Source organism: Ammospiza caudacuta, chromosome 4 (assembly GCF_027887145.1).
Source record: "Ammospiza caudacuta isolate bAmmCau1 chromosome 4, bAmmCau1.pri, whole genome shotgun sequence".
Lineage (NCBI taxonomy): Eukaryota > Metazoa > Chordata > Aves > Passeriformes > Passerellidae > Ammospiza > Ammospiza caudacuta.
The window spans coordinates 67038613-67059413 of NC_080596.1; the positions used below are offsets into that span (position 1 = coordinate 67038613).

General features: G+C 41.6%; 1 protein-coding gene across 1 annotated transcript; it reads left to right on the forward strand.

Annotated features, from left to right (window-relative positions):
* Positions 1 to 409: 409 nt before the first annotated feature.
* Positions 410 to 19511, forward strand: SLC34A2 (solute carrier family 34 member 2). Its single transcript, XM_058803924.1, has 14 exons — positions 410 to 442; positions 533 to 588; positions 6275 to 6389; positions 6492 to 6629; positions 7103 to 7231; positions 8087 to 8230; positions 8897 to 9008; positions 10101 to 10296; positions 11007 to 11102; positions 13864 to 13984; positions 14706 to 14873; positions 16251 to 16367; positions 16456 to 16580; positions 17895 to 19511. Exons 3-14 carry the CDS (start codon positions 6284 to 6286, stop codon positions 18468 to 18470), a joined length of 2028 nt encoding a protein of 675 aa, XP_058659907.1. The 5' UTR covers positions 410 to 442; positions 533 to 588; positions 6275 to 6283; the 3' UTR covers positions 18471 to 19511.
* The last annotated feature ends 1290 nt before the right edge of the window (positions 19512 to 20801 follow it).

Genomic DNA, 20801 nt, shown 5'->3' on the forward strand with positions numbered 1-20801 from the left:
TAGCCTTAATTGTAAACATTGAGCACTGATAAGAATGAAACTCCATCCTCTGTTCTAAGGAGTTCTTACGTGTTTCCTACTTACACCGTTTTTATCTGATTCTCCTTCACTTCTGTTCTTAGGCAGATTAATAGGCACCTGAACAGACAAATAACAGTACTACATCTCCTTCACACTCTTTTGACAGACTTTTGAGACTGCAAAATATTTTTGGAAAATTATTATTGGAAAAAAGATTACTGAATGATCAGGCGGACAGCAATTTTTCAGGCTGGAACAATTAGTTCTCCAGCACTCACATGAGCACATTTGTAACTTGTACTTAAATGCTGATGGGACATTTTTTAGAATGTGATAAGTGTGAAATAACCCATAGTTTTATCAGTGGTGGTTGCTGCCCACTCCTGCAAAAAAAAGTTTTATTGTGATCATTAAGTTGCAGGTAGGCAGTGCCTCTGGACTGTAAAATAGGAATGTTAGTGTGCAGTGATGAAAGCAAACTTTGCTCAACACCTGTCTATATATATTGCAGGTTTCAGTGGCTGCCCAGTTGATCCGTTCACTCTATTGTCTCGGAATTAAGTCGTGGTAAGTAAAAACAACTAAGACTGAGTTTACTTTTCTTCTCCTTTGAACTTTTTTAACTTGTAAATCTAAAGCTCTGCTTTTGCAGTTCAAGAAATAACGAAAGGGAGGTAATGGGGGTACTGGAGTGGCATGTGAAATGTCATCCTCTTGTTAATATTTTTACCTTGTTTTCCTTTAACTGCATCTATGTTTTAAGGAAGTGATAAAAAACATAGCTCTGAAAATAAACTGTGCTTTTTTTTCTGCAATGAGCTAGGTTTATTCTTATTAAATATGATAAAGAAATAAAATATTTTGTTAGCAGCTGCCAAAAAAACCACCTCCCCCCCAAAAAAGCCTATATCAAGTGAAGGTATTTGTTTAACTATTATTTGAAAAGAAGTGAGATTTTAAGTCATAGTGATCAGTGGTATTGGATAATGGAAAATGTCTAGGATATGATTAATGAAACATTGGAAGGAAATACGGTCAGTTCATGTGTTAGCATAGATCTTCTGTAAGGGCTGTGTGCCTCACCACGGCCGTGTCAGGCTGTTCTTGATGGAAACATTTTCTTATGCTAATTTGGTTTGATACACGGAGGTAAAAGGAATACATTAGACTCTGATGTAGTTTGCCCAACAAATGTGGCAGCAGGCAGAAATCAGCTGGTTTCTCAGTAACTTTTATTATCAGCTCTTCCATTAGATCAGTAAGTCTTTTTAACGTCTTTTTGTTTTCCTTTCTTTATTCTTTACTGTGTATTTTATCTATGGGATGGGGTAGATCTGTACTATTTCTTTGTTGGTAGAGTTATTAATTTTTTTGGCATTTTATTCTGAAAAAGTAATTGTTTTATTTAAATACCTACTAGGCATTTCAAGTAGCTCACTGGTATTTCCTGGCTCTGGCTCCTCAGGGGCAGTGTCCAGAGCTTTGCTTCGTTGTGAATTCAAAAATTAATCTTTGGGATTTATTCTCTCCATGCACATACATAGATATTAGTTGTCTTTTCTAGTTTGTTTTGTGTGTTTTTTTAGTTTTGTTATGTGTTAGATTCAGGCTTGTGAGCAATGAGTCTTACAGATCCATGGGAATAAAACTGAGCACAGTGTTTTTGTAGCTTTTGCATATCTCTTTCTGCCTTTACTACTGCATGAGTTGAAAGTTTACATCCCGGCTAATCCTGCTGACTTATTCAAAGAAAAAGCCCCAAGGAAGCAGCTGGTGCCAGAGCAAAGACAAGACTTGCTCCTAGCAAGGCTGAATCATTGCTGGTGTTTATTTAAGTTGTTACTGCTTCTGTTGCACCTGGGGCTTTGTGGCTTCCATGGAACTGGTTCTGGGGCAAAACTATCAGCTGATGCAAAGCTACTGAAAGAATTTGTGCTGGCTCAGAAGCTTTCTTTTCCTGTCTCTACATAATGTGCTTCTATGCTGCAAGTGGTACATTTTGAGAGGAAAGAGACAATTATTTCTTCAAGAAAGTCTGGCATATAGCTTGGTATTTATTCCTGTGAAGTAGGTGTGATAAATATTCATATTTACTAAGTCATATATTTGGATACCAAGCTAATGGTATCCAAAGCTAATAAATCCCTTTTTAAGATAAAAACTTTAGTGCTGTGGTGAATGATAAGGAAGTGAGGTACTTTAGTAGAAAAGCTGAGACAGAAGGAGGGAGTGAGAGGGAGAGAGAATGGGGAAAGCCTGGCTGAACCCAAAATCTGATATGGAGCTGCTTAAGCAGCCTGTAGGTGCATGTATGGTCACGTTGGTGGTTGTAGTTATTATCAGTTAGTTTTGAAAATACTTCTCTTTCCTTCAGTACTTTTTATTTTATCTTGTTTTGACTGGGTCTGTTCCCCAGGAGTGAGATTTCTTTAAGGCTTGCTGCTGCTCCATAGTTCTTGTGTGAGGCACAATGTGGCTCACCTTTGGGTGAGCTGTCATGGATGGAGAGGTACAAACAATGCTGGCTGGGCACACAGGGGGTAGCTCATTTAGCTGTGTTAATTCCAGCAAAACAAACAGATTGGCAGCTGTTTCTGATTTAGAACTGCAAAGCACAGAGAGTGCAGCTCTGCAACACAGGCAAAGCTGTTACAGCCCGTGAGTCACTGAGGAATGCAATATAGGGCAACTGCATGACACCTAGTGTTGCTCAGATAATTTCCCCAGAGACTTTAACTCTTTGAAATGCTGTAATGAGAGAGTATGGACATAAAAACCACAGAAGCCCACTTTGGCTCTGAGTTTTTCTCTCTCACATTTTCAGAATTTGAAGGCCATTGATTTTTCCCATCTATCTCCCTCTTAGAAGGGAGAGGGTTCAGTTTCTTTTGAAGTTAGAAAGGATGTCACACATGGTTAGCATTTTCCAAAGGCAAGGAAAGATTATACTCACAACGACAGAAGCACACACGATGGTGTGAGAGGATTTGCCACGAGGTTCACTGAAACGGGCTGGATTACACCTTGCCCAGGCATTGGTTTTCAGCCCTTTGCAATATGCATAGCACATTGTGACCTGCCACCTTCAGGAGGAAATCAGCTCCCGTTTCAGCACCGCTCCCCGCAGGTGGATATCCAAAGCACCAACGCCTGTCCTGACGTGAGCTCCGTGACTTCACCCTGGCTGCAGGCACCCTGCCTGCTGTCCTGTCAGCCAAGGCAGGAGCCAGATGCGTGGCACTGAGGCACCTGGGGTTGGGCAGAGCTCATCCCTGCAGTGCCTCATCCAGCAATTGTGGCTCTCCTGCCTTTGGACCTGGTGCGTCCAGCTGAGCACAGCAAGTTGTTGCAGTGTGCGTTGCCATTGGCCTTCTCTCTAACATGTTCCTTTGCATGTGTCTGTCTTTGGTGCTCACAGGTAAACCACTATGAGGGTTTTCATTGTCACTGGTGTCTTGCGTCAGCAGTGCTGGTGCTTTCTGCCACAGCTGACGTCAGCCTCTGCAAAGGCGCGTGAGAGCAGCCGGGGAGCGACGCGGTCACTCGGCCACCCCGCTGCCCTGCTCCTCCACAGCACACTGACTGGCCTCTGAGTGTGTTCTCAGGGTGCTAATGTCTGTATCTGGGCCAAGAAAAAATTCTTTAAAGGGAAAACAGTAGAATGTAGATTATCTTTGCAGCACAGCGGTTAATTAACAGTAAGTAGCCGTGGCTAGGACTCCAGCAGAGAGTATCAAGTGTCTCTCCACTATCTTCTCAGCTATTCCTCTTAACAAGAGCTGGGATCTGGGAAAGCTGACAACTATGGGAGGACTTCAAGGGTATACATGGTTCTGCTAGCATCAGTCATTAATACCACTCACACAGCATGGGCCATTCTAGTAATGCCTCTGCAAACCCAAATGCTCAAGGCAAATGCTGTGAAGGTGTCCAGTATTCAATTCTACCTTCTCAAATCAGAGGTTGGCTAGGGCTCATATGAATGACTTTATATACATACCTATAAAAACTTCCTCTACAGAGGTGATTAACTCTCATTCTATGATGTTTAATCACATAAAGCAAAAACAATAATAATACATGACGTACCTGTGGGCTCCTGACCACCTCAGGAACATGGGAGATGCTTATTATGGAAAAATGCTCTGCCGAATTCTTGTTTGGAGAGACTTTATTTAGGAGACGTAGAGGCTGATTGTCTGCTGAAGTTTTCAAGCTCCAGTTTCTCCACTGAATGCATCAGCTCAGTTTCCATGCAGTAATAATGCAGGCTGAATCCTTAATTTCCATACTAAGCGTAACAGAAGAGCTGTAGTGCTGATGGCATCTCTGGGGATGGTGGTGTCCAGCATATTCTGTGTCTCCATGGCTGGAATAAGTTGCAGCTTCACATCTGACTTTCCAATATATTTTCATGATTACATTTCACTTAAGAATCACTTGTGCAGAGCAGTTATTTTTTAATAGCTCTTTAAATGCTGAACATATATAAATGAAACTTGTTTAACAAGATGGAGGTGTTTTTGTCTGGGTGGGGCTGGAGGTTGTTTTGGCATGGATGGAAATGCGAGAATTTGCTCCAAGCAAATGGGAATCCTTGTTGAAACAAGCAAGAATGACTTTCTTTCATCTGTTTGAAGATCTTTGTGTATCTTGGGAGCTGCTCTGGGTCTTACACCACAAATAAAGAATGCAAAACGTGTAATTTTTGCCAATGGAATTGCAGAATAACTTTTCCTGGTAATGTGGAAGAGGAGATACTCTTTTCTTTGTGGAGTGCCAGAAAACAATACCCACTTGTGTCACAGTAAGACACAAGTGATTTTGTCTGTGACTTTTCCTTCCCAGCTAAAGGGAGGAGGAGGATGTGTGGCTTACTGATGTGGGCAGGCACAAAACATTTTCGCCATCAGCTACATAAAGGATTATGACTAAATGAATGACTAATTATATTCCCTGAGAGCGACTGCTAACTGCTGGTGAACCTTGTTTATGGGAGCATGAAACCAGCTCTGGCTTTTGGAGGCACAGGGGGCACAGGGGCTCTGTGTATGAGGGGCATTGGAGGCAAATTTGCTGACCAGGGTTTCAGCCATGTGGGTGCCAGACGTGCTGCTCATGGGGCAGCTCTGACTGACTTGTGGGGCAGAGAGCATGGAAGAGACAGACCTGCAGGTGGGGCTTTCCTGGACAGGGTTCACTTCTCCCATCCTTTCCATGGAGTTTTTAGATGTGCTGGCTGATGTCACCAGGTCTGTTAAGGCAATATTGTGGCCCATATTGGCTCCTATTTCCATAGTCACTTCCCCCTTTCATGTCTCTCCGTCTGGCTTCCAATACTGGTGAAGTAAATAGGGAGGACTTTTCCAAGCATGGCCACCTCTTGTGCCTGGACCAGGTCTGCCATGTGTGCTTGCACCCATGCTGGCAGGATCTGGACATGTGATGTCTCACTTTTTAAGTTATTATTCATTAATAATAGAGTGCATTCAAACGTGCCCAGAAAGGGGTCAGGGAGGAAGAGGTTCAGAGAGAGAGCCTGTGTGACATGAGCTGGACCTTGCTGCTTCCAGCTCAGCTCCATTTGCAGCATCAGCTGTGGCTTACAGACAAATACAGACCTGCAAATGGCCCCTCTCTCTCTGTCCTCTTCTCTGGGCTCTTCTTCCACCTTGTCCAGGATTCTCCTCTTCGTGTTTCCATGGCAATGAACCAGTAAAGGCAACAAGGCATTGTGTTATCATTCACAACCCAAACTAAGCAGTGCTTTAGGGAGGAATTTTTTTGCTAAAACATTTCTGTGTATTGAATTACAAGGTAAAGGTCTGTGTATTGAATTACCAGGAGGTTGCTTAAATCCAAAAGGTGGAAGAAAACAAAACAATTCTCTGACTTCTTGTTGAATGGAGTTAAAATTAATTAAAGAGAAGAAATGCCTACCTTTTGGAAAGCAGAGGAATATTTGCTTTAATGACAGTTAAAAGTGTATGAAAATATAGATGTGAGATTAAAATATATATAATTTTTAATTGTGTACACAAATAAATAAACTGTGATTAAAAAAAATGAGAAATCAACTTCCCAAGTAGAAGAATAACTCATAAAGTTTAGCAAAAATTTGTGTTCAAGGGAAAATTGCTTCTATTTAATTTTCATCTCCTGTGCTCTTTATCCTTATCATATTTCTCACATGCACTCTTATAAGGTGAATATTTTGACTGCACTTGCATTTCAATCAACACTGCTTTGTTAGTCACAGATCATGGCTCCCTGGCCGGAGGTAGAAAAGCCTGAAACCAACAATTATATTGGGGACTCTTCCAAACAAAACCAGAACATGGCTGGGAAAGAAGGAGAAAATCACAAAGGTAATGTGCTCACTCTGAGTTATAAAAAATAGATAGGATTTGGGGATCCTTGGAGAAGATGGAAAGTAATTAAACAATTTTTTAAATGTTCTAATTCATCAGGCAATGTGGCTTCACTTGGAAATAAAGGGGAAATTCAACCTGCATTTTCCACAGTAGCTTTGATAGATGAGACAAGACCAGAAGAAGAAGACCCGTGGGCTCTGCCAGAACTGCAGGACACCGGGGTCAAGTGGTCAGGTAGCCACTTCTCTGTAAATAACTTACTTACTTTGTTTTCCCATCACTTGTCTCGTGTTCTTCAAGAGTTAATGGGTTTATTATATTCAGTCAGCTAAGAAAAATCCCAAAATCATGCTTCTTAGCCTCCTTAAAACATGAGAAGGTAAATGTAAAACAGTCCAGCACTAATACAGTTTTATATCCAGGCAGCTGTTGGTCTTTTTTTACTCAGAAGAATGACTATAGAACCAAGGGTCAATGTCAGATTTCATAAGGCTTTTGTCACATACCAAAAAGATTTTTTGTGGTAAAAGTAGGCAAACAAAATACCTGCTTCTGCAGTTAAAATGTGATTAAGAACATTCTTTTGGGTTTAATCACACACTGGAGCCATGTCACTGTCTTTGTCCCCACTGTCTCTGTTTGTGCACTAGAGTATTCCAGAGAAAAATTCAAATGATTCTTTCATACATAATGTATTTGTTTTGCAGATCTGGATACAAAAGGAAAAGTCATTCGTGTACTCTATGGGATAGGGAAGTTCATTATGCTCCTTTGCTTACTCTACATGTTTGTGTGTTCTCTGGATGTACTGAGCTCTGCTTTTCAACTGGTAGGAGGTATGAAAATATCTAAAATATCAAGAATAAATTAATAAGGCAGTAAATTTTGTCTGAGATGCTTAATTACAACTACCACTCTTCAAGAACATTCTTCATGTGTGATGAGACACAGATTGAGAAGGAAGCAGCTCTGATTAAACACTGACCTTCAGTTGTTTGAAAGGGTCTTTCTGTCTCAAATTCCAAAGAGCTGATGTAGGGGTTATTGGCCCCAATTTCCCAGTAGCTTCCCATTACTTTAGTGACAGTTTAAAAAAATACATCTATACATAAATCTGTCCCATGTGAAAGACATTTCAACAAGGTGAAATACAAAAATTGTGCTCTTGACCAAAATATCTCACACTGAAATGTTCCCCAAATCCTTCAAAGATGAAAACTATTGAAATGTATTTTTTACATTTACCTTGAAGTGTTGAATTCAGTTGATGGACTCAGGAGTGGTTATCAGATAAATATGTGCACTTCTGTTGAAGTATTTTGCAAACACAGAAAGGTACAGGAACTGAATTAATCAGTATTATAAAAGTATCCAAAAATACCAAGTAATTACATTTAAATCAATGGGTGGTCTTTTGTCCTACAGTCTTTCTGCTGATGGCTGTGGCATTATATGCTTCTCTGCAGAGTTCAGCAGGCCTTATAGTCACTGAAATGAGAGAATATAAAGTATCCTCTAAAATCTGAGAAGCTGAGAGTCCAGGACATGAATCTGGATCCCTGGGCTACACGGTACTTTTTGGGATAAAAAATATGATTATATATGTATCAATTAAATGGCTGAATGATCTTGAATTAAACACTGACTTTCCCTTGTACTTCCCTCACTCTGTGAATATGGGTTTTTTATAGGTAAAGCAGCAGGGGACATATTTAAAGATGATTCAGTGCTCTCAAATCCTGTCGCGGGACTGGTGATCGGAGTTCTGGTGACTGTGATGGTCCAGAGTTCCAGCACATCCTCATCCATCATAGTCAGCATGGTGTCCTCCACATGTGAGTCTGCTCACAGAATCTTCCTAGAGATCACTCATAAACCTTGTCTCAGGTGCCAACATTCCCACTTGTGTTCCAATTGTAGAAGCTTTGGGTAAAAAGAATAGAGACTGTAGGAAAAGTTTTTCACAGCTGTTTCCCTGATATAAAATCAGATTTTAAAAAGGAATGATAATGGTATTAATACTAGTAGTAGCAATAGTAGTACTAGTACTAGTAATAATAATAAAACCACAACTGCAAGGAAAATCGTTGGAAGCCTTGGCACTGAATGACTTAATTTTGGAATTATCTGCATCATTTGTCATGTTAGGCAGTTACTGAACTGCATTTTTTTCTGTGACATCATTTCAAAATTCTGCAGTAAGTAGGAAAATGCCTGGAAAGAAGAGACCTTATTTTCATCTGTACCTCTAACATGTGATGAAAATGGATAACCATGGGCCATAGTGTCAGTAGGGATTATGGGACTATGGGAGTGCCATGTTCCCAGGGGGCTTGATCAAAGCAAACATGTTTGGATTGAAGCAGATCATTACACTGACATCAAGGGAAGTCAGGGTTTCACTGATAGCAATAGAAATTTTTGTTGAAACATAGAGCTTGCTGATAATATGATTTTTTTGATTTTTTTTTTCATCCATTGTTTCCTTTTCTGTTTGCCAGTGCTGACTGTTAGAGCAGCTATTCCTATCATCATGGGAGCAAACATTGGCACCTCAGTTACAAACACAATTGTGGCACTTATGCAAGCTGGGGACAGGAATGAATTTAGAAGGTACTGTACTTAAACTTTGGATCTGGAAAATTGTTTCTTTCATTTTTTTAGGTCTTCTTCTATATTCCCTGTCACTACTACAGCCACTCAACCTTTCTAGATAGGAAAGTCACAAGCATGGCCACGGCAAAGGTTTAAAGCTGCCTACATGTATGGCCTTATATGCTCGGAAAAAAAAACTATATCATGTTCCTTTAAAAATTTTGTGGGTTTGTAAGAATTCACCATTCTTAATGATCTTACACAGGAATAAATTTTCAAGTGCTCTCACTACACCACCCATCTTTTATTATGTGCCAGCTATAGGAGGGCTGTACTCAAAGTTAGTATTACATAAGTTTGGTCTGGTTTCCTTAAAAGAGATTTCAATGTTGAAGTCTGCAGAAAGCCAGAGCTGGTAACTGTAAAGAAATGAAATGTTCTGGCTGTCTGATGTATACAGTGACATCTTTTAGACTGACACTTGACATTGCCACTGAGAGAGCTCATGGAGCACTTGGAGGCTCACTGGAGTTGGGCAGTGCACTTGGGAGTGATAGGAGACTGTGGTACCTTGTCATTTCTGCACTGGGTATATTGAAATACTCTTGGCCAAAGCCTCTGAGGAATGAGCTGTGGCTCCTCAGGCTTTGGAGGAGAAGATTGAAGGGACCTGTACAGCAACAGTTTGCAGAAACATGTGGGAGAACTGCAGAGCCCTCTTGTCCCAGGAGTCAGGGAGAACTGGTCCTGGAGGCAATGACTGGCTGAGGATTAAAAATGTACTAAAAACAGGTGAGAGGCAAAACAAACACAGGCTGTACAGCCACTTCTTTCTTCAAAAAAGTACTCTTGGCAGCCTCATGCTATGGATCACTTCTGTCTTTTCTAGTTTTTCTTGTTTTACTCACCTGTCTGGCTCTTTAATTGGCCAACAGTGTGGAGACAATCTAGCACTCCATAACAAAGTAGCTATTGCATTTGACCCCAGAAATTAAATTATTCCCATCTTGAAATGCCCTTCATCTCTACTTTTATGATTTCATATCTAATTGATGTTATACACATTTTGTTTAATTAAAAGCAGCTCTGTTTTTTAATTTCTTCTTGCAGGGCCTTTGCTGGGGCAACAATCCACGATTTCTTTAACTGGCTGGCTGTGTTTGCACTGTTACCTGTTGAAGTCATTACTGGCTATCTCTTCCATCTCACCAATGTTATAGTTGAGTCCTTTCAACTTGAAAGTGGTGAGGATGCTCCAGAGCTACTAAAAGTTATCACAGACCCCTTTACAAAGCTCATCATTGAGGTAAGCTCTTTCTCACTTCAAGGAAGCTGCCTACCTGATTCAGTCAAATCAAAATGCTCTGAATATGAGAAGGCTTCCTCTCCCATCTCTGTGTTCTTGGGGGTAAAGTTCATTAACAGATTCTTCTCTTAATTCACATCTCATAAAGCCCCAGTTCTATGTTTCCAGTTTCTATTTCCCCCACATTTCACAGCACCAATGGCAGACAGGGGAGGAGGGCTGGGAAGGCTGGTGAGGACAAATTCAGCCATGTGGGATGGATGGGAAGGCAGCCTCTTGCCTGGGCATCTGCAGGTAGCACTAGCTGAGACACAGCCAGAGGATCAGTACGGGACCTGATGAGGACACTGAAATTATGGGACATAATCGTGTGCATCGGGAGGCCAGGGGGATGCACACAGCTTCTGAAATGACAGTAAATACAGTCAGGCAGTTGTGTCAGAGCAGCTGATTAAACAGAAAGAATGAGATGAGGTAGTGGATGATGTGGGGAGAATGAGACAAAGCATTTGTTCATGCACCGTTGTACCTTTTTTTCTGGGAGTAACCCCCCTCCTACCTGTTGGGCAGGAGTTCCAGCATTGGAGTCATGCAGATTTTATATGGTTGAACTTCCAAGGGGGGTTTATTTGAGTAGAGCTGAAAAGAAGTATGTGATACAAACTGAAAATAAAGCATTTTTTAAAATTCTTTTTATTGTTCCTTTTAAGCTTGATAAATCAGTAATAAATGCAATTGCCATGAACGATGAATCAGCAAAAAACAAAAGCCTGGTAAAGATCTGGTGTGTGACTGAAACCAATGTGGTGAGTATCATGTTAAATTAATTGTCAGGTACCTCAGGAAATATATTACTGATCTGTAGCTGATGCTCTTTATCACAGGATTGTGAAATAAGATTTTTTAATGAGGGTGGGGTTTTTATCAGCAGAAAAAGAATGAAAAAAATTTAATGCAGTTTCTGCTCCACTTAAACCAGGCTTGGTCACCAGTGGTGACCTTGACCTGGCTGCTTTCAGTACTGTGCAGGCCCTTGCCTATCAGAGCTGGTGGATTGGTGCCAAGCCTTTTACTCCTCTCAAACCCAAACGCCTTTAAACCCTGATAGTCTTCCAACTCCCTGAAAGTGGAAAAAGCCTGTGCCACAGGCCAGAGGAAAGATCGTTTCAACCACCGTTTATCTGCTGATCTAATCAGCTCCAGTCTGACGTGTGTGGGGGTGATCTGGTGGCAGCTGGCTGTTTGCAGCCCTCTTGGAAAAGCGCCCTTGGAGAAAGGCTCCGTGGGGCTGTGTCCTGCTCCTCTCCACCCAAGCAGCCCTGCAGCTCGGAGGAATCTCTTGCCCACACCAACACCAATGAGTGTTTTGGCAAACTATGGAGCTGAGTGTTTGGTTTGCATCGTTCAGCTAACCGGCAATTACAGCATTAAATATCCTTTGATTCTCTAATTAGACTATTCTACCTGCTGGCACGTATAGAAAAGTAATTCCTGAAGTCCTGAGGCAGAAGATACTTAAGGAGTCCTTAAGTGTTTCAACCTCCACAGGCCGTGGAGGTTGAACTTGGGCGCTCAGCTGCTACTGAACGGCGCTGTGGCTGGGCAGTGAAACGCTGCCTGGGAGATGGATGGGGCACAGCTGTGCTCCCCTGAGCCCGCTGGGGTTACAGCCCTGGCTGTGCCTGTGGCTGCAGAGCCCGGCCCGCTGCCCCTCGCTGCCCCCCAGGCACAGCCCCCAGCCCCGAGCCCTGCACAGGGCAAAAAACTGCTCGGAAAGTGCAGGGAAATGTTCATTTCTAGACACACTGTTTTCTGTGTTGCCTGTATTTTGGCTGTGTACCTACTGTTCAAGCTTACAGTCAAATTACAAAACATGTGAAACCCCCAAAATTTTGATTTGACCTTGGTGGGGAAAAAGGAAAATAATTTAAATCATTGCATTCCTGTGAACTTGTTCACAGGGGTCCAAGGATGAGGGAAGAGATGAGGATCTGACTGCATATTTCAGAAGGCTTGATTTATTATTTTATGATATAACTTATATTAAAATGATACTAAAAGAATAGAAGAAAGGATTTCATCAGAAGGCTAGCTAAGAATAGAAAAAAAAGGAATGAATAACAAAGGCTTGTGGCTCGGACAGAGTCTGAGCCAGCTGACTGTGATTGGCCATTAATTAGAAACAACCACATGAGACCAATCACAGATCCAGCAGATAATCGTTGTTTACATTTTGTTCCTGAGGCCTCTTAGCTTCTCAGGAGGAAAAATCCTAAGGAAAGGCTTTTTCAGAAAATATCACGGCTACACATTCCTTCTAATTTCTAAAGCTAGAAATTAGAAGGAAAGTGTAGCCATGATAGAAATTAATTTTTGCTAGAAATTAAACTAATTTCTAGCAAAAATTATTAAACAGACTCATGGCCAGGATAAATACATGCAGACCCCTTATGCTTAAAGCAAAACAAACATTTTGATCTAGTGAAGCTGCTTTGAAACGAAGATGTTTGAAAAAACTTCAAGAAGGTCAGAAACAAGACTGTGTTGAGTTTGTAAAGGTTTACCAGGTATGGAGTGCCTGGAGCCCAGGTGCTCCCTGGAGTTGTGGGGGCACCAGATCCACTCCCAGTTTTGCCCACCTGCATCATCTGGAGAGAGGTACAAATGCAGGTGTTTGTAGGCAGTGCCCAGCAAAGAAATATGATTTCTCTTTCCCCATTTCTGCAAAAGAAAATCACTCAGGCACTTTGGAAAGATGCTTAGTGCTCAGGAGCATGGTTCAGAGTCCATTTGGCTGTCAGCTGCTCTTGTGTGGAAGTACAGCTCAGTCAGCAAGCTCTTCCTTAGTCTGCATAATGCCTTGTGGACCTGGTGTCAGAATGCAGCATGTCTGGCCTAGGAGGGCTTGTAAGGAAGCCTTTATTGTGGTGTACACAGAAATTCAGTAATTTAGTAATGCTAATCATAGTGCTTGTAGTGAGCTCTTAGACAGCCCTTGAACATGAAAATTAAAGTAGGAACAGCACTTCTGTTTCTACTGACATGGAAACTGAGGCACAGAAAATCAGCTGGAGCACTTTGTGCTCATCCAACAAGAGAGGCTGCACTCGTGCTGTAGCATTCTGACTCAGAGTGCTGTAGTACTCATCAGACCATGAGCTGCATGGAGATGTCAGGAAAGAGGTCTTTCTTTCATCAAGAAAGCTGTGGCAGTGGCTGGAAAAGGAATGCAACTGCCCCACAGCTGCAGCCAAACATGAACCTCACTCCACAGAAACTCATCAGTAGTTAAGTTCCTTAGCTGTTAGTGGATTGGTGCTATGGTTATTACAATGTAGATTTTGAGGCTATTTTAATCTTCAGATGTTGTACTGATTGACTTGGGTAACAGCATAATATTTTATTTTAAGAATGCAAAATGTTACCATGTCATTAATGTGATGCCAGCTTACAATTCTGACTTTTTAGCTGATGAATCTTGGTTGTAGTAAAATTTGAAAATTCTACATGAGCTTTTGGTAAAGGATTGTAGATGACTGAACTCTCTGCTTTGTCTCGCAATCACAGACACTGCAGAATGTCACAATTCCACCTTCTGAAAACTGCACATCTCCTGAGTTTTGCTGGAGTGAAGGAAACACCACATGGACCCTCAAGAATATAACTGAAACAGACTATATCAGTAAATGTAAGTAGTAGAACTACTCCTGTGCAATATATTTACCGAAGTATATGGATTTCTAATGGTGCTGACAGCTCCCTTCTGAGGTGTATCCAGGAGCCCTGGCCAGCGCCGGACACGTGGCAGTGCTGCAGGTGCTGCCTGAGGAGCCTGTGCTCTGCTGTGGCTCACAGCTGGAGTTACAGCAGCAGCACCACGGTGTCTGGCTGCAGGTGGATCTCTTTCCATGCTGCCTGATACCAGCAATTGAGGTTTCAGTATCATGTCACCCTCGATGTTCAGATGGCTCGGAGCTATGGTTACTTTGCTGTCATGGTTGCTAGGATATCCCATCCCTATGCATGCCCTGCAGGGCTTTGAACAGCCCTGCTCAGGCATGCAGCCACCTCTGGGAAAAGCTGACCCACCGTGCAGCTTGGAGCACCCCAGCATTTTCTCCTGCCTTGGTGCTCCTCTCCCTTGCTCATGGTCACCAGCTTCCTGCCTGCCCATAGGACTGCCCACTGTGCATTCTGTAAGCATGTCTGTAGAAGCACCTCTCCTGCCTCACTCAGACATGGCTTTTGGGGAGGAGGGAAGGTGGCATTTTCCCTCTTTGCATCAACCCCTCCAGTTGTGTTTGCTTTGGTCCAATTTTCTTAGGGGAGCGAACGAAAACCAGAGCGGGGCTTAGGATCACAGGCGAAAATGTGGGTAGGCTAATTCATTTTCCTTTTTTGTTTTTCAGGCCAACACATCTTTGTAAACTCAGACCTGCCTGATCTTGGTATCGGGCTCATCCTTCTGGCTTTGTCCCTGCTTGTTCTCTGCTCCTGTTTGATAGCGATCGTTAAGCTATTAAACTCTGTGCTTAAAGGACAAGTGGCCAGTGTTATCAAGAAGACAATCAACACTGGTAACTATCTGCTTTTCCTGAGGATTGCTTTTAGGAATGACAAGGACACTGAGCATGTTTATTGATGTCTCCTGTTCTCTGAAAGACATTATAGAATATTTTAAAGAAAATACTATTGAATGAAAATCATGCACACTGCCCAACAGTTTTTCTTTCAAGTATTTTTTTCTTTAATTTAAAAATCTATTAGTGAACAGCATGATTGAGAAATGCAGCAGATTAACATCATTAGAGACCAAAGTCCAGGCTCTGTTTCTAGATGTATAATCATTAGCTGTTACAAATGTAGATCTCCCATCCTCAAAAGATAGCACCGAAGTGCTGAGATTGTGATTGCCTGCTCTGGCACAGGGCCTGCATATTCCTTCTAAAGTAAGTTGAAAAAAGTATGTAGTAATTAGTGATCTTATCCTGTGCTGCTGCTTAGCCTCTCTTCAGCAGGATAAGGCAGCCTTGAATGGTGGTGTTTTTCTGTCTTTCCCTGTGTTGTCCAGCTGATTTTTTTCAGCCTGGATCCATTGAGTGCAAATGTTACGAGGTTTTTTCACCAGGCTGCTTTTCCTTCATACTCTCTTTAATGGAGAGATTAGGAGCTGTAGCAGAGAAAAGCAGTCCTGGCACAGATCCCACGCTGTGGCTGAAGTGAGGGTGCACAGAAATAGAGAAGGCAACAAAGTGGTCCCCAAGCTGTCTTCTCCTGGGCAAAGAACACTGCCCAAATTAAAAACAAGGGCTAGAAAGTAAACAGCTGACAGCCTCTGCTTATTTAATGTGGGATCTGCTCTGTGTTCCTCTGTGTCTTCCCAGCTGATTAAGTCCTCACTTCTCAGCTCTCTCCATAAATTTGCAGACTACAGGGGACATTTGTGCCTAGTTTCTCTAATCAGTGTAAGTAGCTGTTCTCTGCAAGAGTTAACAAGTGCATTTTTAGGAGATAATCCACTTGGAACTAGTTAGAGCAAACAGCTTGGTTCTCTCAGGATGGTGTTCAGAGCTTTCTGAAGATCTGATCCATGCAGTGGGTGCCTGGTTCCTGAAACCAAGGCTTTTAAAACACCCAGAAGGTTTTGTGTTGACCTCTGAGGAAACACTTCTGGTACCTAATTGTATCACAACACACATGCTATCCTGGGTTGGGACAAATGTCTACCTAGTCTGGAATCCATCTCAAAGTGTATCCAGTGGTGCAAGGCTGTAGAAGGCACACAGAAAACAGGATAAATCAAAGTAATGGAACTGGCCCCGAAATCATCATTTGAGACCCAATATGCAAACAATATATTTATATTTTAAATGCTTAACAGTCTTCCCTGCTGTGTTATTGTTACATGGATCACTCTGTTATGCTAACAGCAGTGTTCTCCCTCTATTTTTTAGATTTTCCATTTCCTTTTACTTGGCTGGCTGGATACCTGGCTATGCTCGCAGGGGCTGGTATGACCTTCGTTGTCCAAAGCAGTTCTGTTTTCACATCTGCCATTACACCCCTTGTTGGTAAGTTGTAAATACTGTGCTCTTTATCCCCATGTTTCATCTCCTCCATCATCCTGAAGCCAACCCAGTCGTGTTTCTTTTCTTGTAGGCATTGGCGTTATAAGCATTGAGCGCTCTTACCCGCTCACCTTGGGAGCCAACATTGGCACAACCACAACAGCTATACTTGCAGCTCTGGCAAGTCCTGGGAGTACATTAAAATATTCATTACAGGTCAGTATAAAACAATGCTTTCTTGACTTCATTTAGAAGTTGTAAGTTTTCTGAAGAAAAACCTGACAAAAGGGGCCGTGATGCAAATGTGCTGTTCGTGTTGTTCCTGATTTTGTCTGTGCTATTAATAACAATGCATTCTCTTCAACTGCTAGAGCAAAAAGGTTGCATTAAAAATTCCCAGAATGTCAATATATAGCTAATCTTGCTTTTATAAATTCTCTTGATCTGCAATTATTGATTCAGAACTGGGACAGGGGAGGCCACTTGACCCCTGAGCGTGGGGTCTTTTCTGCTTGGAGTTCAGTGCCCACATACTGAGAACCCTCTGAGGGTTATTGATTTCTGTAAGCTCTCTTCTGAGGATCCTAAGTCAGTTCATGAATTGTACAGGGACTCCTGTAAAGTAAGTGAAGGTTGCACAGTCCTTAAGCTGGCAAGCTCTCTATCTACCCGATGTTGCAGTAAACATCCTGGCATCTATTTTTCTCCTTGTAAACTTACTTTGACTGGGTTTTATTGGATTCCTTTTGGTCTCAAACTATTTTAAAAGTGGGAAGCCTGGCTTTGACCTCCCATTTTCCACCCAGTAAAGAACCTGGCACCAGATAACATTTGAATGAATGCTTTACAATTAAGAGTGAAAAGATAATGACGTTTCCTTGGTGAATAGGATGAATGTCTTTACTAGCTAAAATAAATCAAGAAAATTACAGAAGTCATTTTATTGTCCTCAGGCAACAGATGTAATCATGAGAAGATGCTATCTTGATAAAGCTCAGATTTCATGATAACATACTGGTTTTATAATGCCCTTTATAAATAAACACCTGTACTTTCATATTTACTTTAGTCTGATAACAGTTACAAAATTAAAATAGGATAAGGTGAGCAGGGAATGTACTGTTTTGTTCAATATATGCTTATTCTGTCTAAGTGACTCCTGTAAGCACAAGTCTGTGCCTTTTAATGCTAATTTTTGTTTAAAATTTTTTTGAAGTATGTGAATCAAAGGATTGTAAAGACTCAAAGACAAAGTCCCCTTCCAGGAATCTCCTCAGTGCCCTATAAACTTATGGCTAATTTTTTGTAAAATCCAAGTTTGTACCATTAAAAATTTCTCTGTAGCCAGTGTGCAACATCAAATTTACATTTTCCATGTTTTCATTGAAAATTTATGGATGCAGAACCCAATGGTTCCCACACCTTATTGACAACAGTACTGTTTCCTGAGATCTGGAAGTAATTATGATGTGGATAGGAGTATTTATGGTGTTTTAGCTAATGAACTTCTCAAATGTTTTTTGCTTTCAGATTGCCTTGTGCCACTTTTTCTTCAATGTCTCTGGGATTATTCTGTTTTATCCGATACCTTATACCCGCCTGCCAATCCGCATGAGCAAGACCTTGGGAAATATAACAGCCCAGTACAGATGGTTTGCTATATTTTATCTTCTCCTCTGTTTCTTTCTGTTGCCTTTGTTTGTATTTGCTCTGTCACTGGCAGGCTGGGGAGTCCTTTTGGGTGTTTGCCTTCCCCTGTTTCTTCTTTTTATTGCTGTGGTTGTAATTAATGTTATGCAGAAAAGGAAGCCACATTCACTGCCTGAGAAGCTCCAAAACTGGGATTTCCTACCTGTGTGGATGCACTCCCTAGAGCCCTGGGACAATATACTTATGGCTTCCCTTGCTTTTTGTGGGAAACACTGCTGTGGCTTCTGCAAGTGTTGCAAAGTCAATGCTGAACAGGAGGGTGCCAAAGACAACCAGCTAAAAACTATGGAAGTTTATGAAAACACCATGGCAATGGCTGATGATGAAAGAGGTGGAAGAAGGGCACCAGCAGTAGCTTGTGTTGACAAAACAGGCACAAACAACACAGCATTATAGTATTGGATCCATGCATATTAGCAGAGATACAGCACAGGACAGCCAGGCTCATCAAAACCACCTTGGACCTTGCACTGAGGACAGAGTGAACATTTTGTTAGGTTTCTGAAGCCAGTGATACATCACTCATCAAGGAAGGGTGTGAAAACAAGCTTGACAGAGTCCCTAGAATATCTCTGCTCAGTTCCAAAGCTAATGACAGATTGCTTACAGAGGATCTTCTATGTGGTACCTTCCTCCAATGTTATCGGTAGCAAACAAAAGAAATCCTGATGTAGTCCCAAGAAGAGAGGGATGAAAGAAGTGGCAATCAATTAAAACTTAAAAAACCCAATAAATAATGCACTTGTAGAACAGCCTTTCTGACCTACTGACTCAGCAGAAATTACTTCATAATACCTAAGAAGTCCTTGAAATTTAAAAGAAAAAAAAGTGGGGGGGAAGGGGAAAAAAAGGGAAGAAAATAAAAGGAGGAATCCCAGTGTTTTCGTTGACCTGTCTGCAGTGGTCAAAATGGAAAACAGTAGCTTTCCTAGAATCCTAGAATAGACAAAATATATTCTATGTATGTGAAGGAAAATGAAATGCTGGGACATCCTTCAGAAGTCCTACTCTGGCATAAGAGTGTACCTAAGTCCACTGGAGCCCTCTCTGTCTCCTCTAACAGTGGGGACAGGAGCTACAACCTTTTGCTATCTCAGGCTAAAGGCAATTGCTGCTCCCTCTGCCTGCTGAATGCTAAGAACTCTGTATGGAGACATTGGGTTGCTACCAAAGGTCTTGGCTGACTGAGGATGTGATTGTGCGGCCATTCCTCTCTCTAGAAGGCCCTGCTCACCATGTAATGCCACAGCTATGGGCTGGTGCAGGAAGGAGGACACGTAGGAGAGGACAGAGCTGTGCCAGCCCAGGCTGGTGCCCGGGGATGTGTGTGCAGCTGTGGCTCCATTTGCCTGAGCCACAAAAGGAGTTTTCAGGGTAGCAGCGGAGATTGGCTTTAGTGCTACAACAGAGGGAGCCCGCAGAGCAGATTGTGGCTAGCACAGGGCATTTGGCAACGTTTACTGGAGAGAAAGGGGCTTCCACCACCCCTTTGTGCTCTGAACCACCCTACTTGGAGATAATGTGAATTTTACTGGCAATTGTATGTAGCAATCCAAATCCCAAATAAAATCCATAAGGAGTGTAGTCACTACAATGCCTAGCAAATCCATGGGTAGTGCAATACTTGATAGGGAGCTGCTTGTGCTCAAATTTTACCTTAGTGATGTTTCAGTAAATGCTTGTGAGACTGCTCTGAATCAGGGGCTGACAGAAGGCATAATTTCAGAAGAAGAACATTTCAAAGATGCACTCAGTACTTCTGCTGGTTTTCAACAGCTTAGACATTACTGAGTATGGGACAATATCTGAAGTCCAATCACTAATGTTCAAAAACAATTAGACGGCTGAGTGTAAACCAAGTGTCATTTAAAGCCCATTTAAGTGGCTGAATTTTAAATTAAATGTGTAATGAAAATGCTGAGAAGACCCTTAGTGTAACAAAGCTACTCAGTGCTGCTAGAACACAATTACTTCTGAATAGTTGTTTTTTGCAGAGCTTGGAATTCAGCAGGTTAAATTCAGCAATCAAGTAAATACATACATTTTAGAAGTGAAAATTGTTTTCATTTACTTTTTTAAGCTAACAGTAAAACTGGCAAACTATGTGTTTGCAAATTGCATTCAAACTGAGATTCTAACTTTCTGTAATTGTGAGCCAGTGACAAAATGCTTAGAATCAGAGTGAAATTCCAAAAACATCTAGTTTTGGTATAGTTCTGCTCTTTTGGAGTGTAGTACCAAACAGCAGAATTATGTCAAATGTTCTTTTTATTTTCCTTATGCTTCATATATTTGAAACAATTTTGTCAGCATCTCATTTTTAAAGTGGAATTTTTATATTTTCAGTAATTTTTCTTCATTTTATTCTCACAATTCTGGATACTTTTTGAATCTGTTTCTTTAAATCCCAATGTGCATTTCCCATGCCCTATTTCTCTGGGAAAATATGAGAAAAATATCCAGAATTGTTTTCAAGTTATCTTACGTTTCCATTGACCACCCATCGCAAGAGGAAACATTTTAGTCTACTTTTACTCATTTCTTGAACAACATGCACCTTATTTTGCCTCTTGAAGTGAAGCCTTCAAGAGCAGTGATAATAACTGTGGGAAAGCAATTCTTGCAAACGAGTCAGGGTAATAATTGTCAGGCATATCAGTACTTTATGGTTCCTCTCTGAAACGTCTCCTCTCCTTGCTCCAGGTCATACCGTGCCATTGTGTTAAG

Bases quoted from the DNA above. Each gene is read 5' to 3' on its own strand.
- SLC34A2 (XM_058803924.1), top strand. From the start codon at position 6,284: ATGGCTCCCTGGCCGGAGGTAGAAAAGCCTGAAACCAACAATTATATT. The intron at 6,390-6,491 runs GTAATGTGCTCA...CTAATTCATCAG, and splicing joins AGAAGGAGAAAATCACAAAG to GCAATGTGGCTTCACTTGGA. The intron at 16,368-16,455 runs GTAAGTTGTAAA...CTTTTCTTGTAG, and splicing joins TGCCATTACACCCCTTGTTG to GCATTGGCGTTATAAGCATT.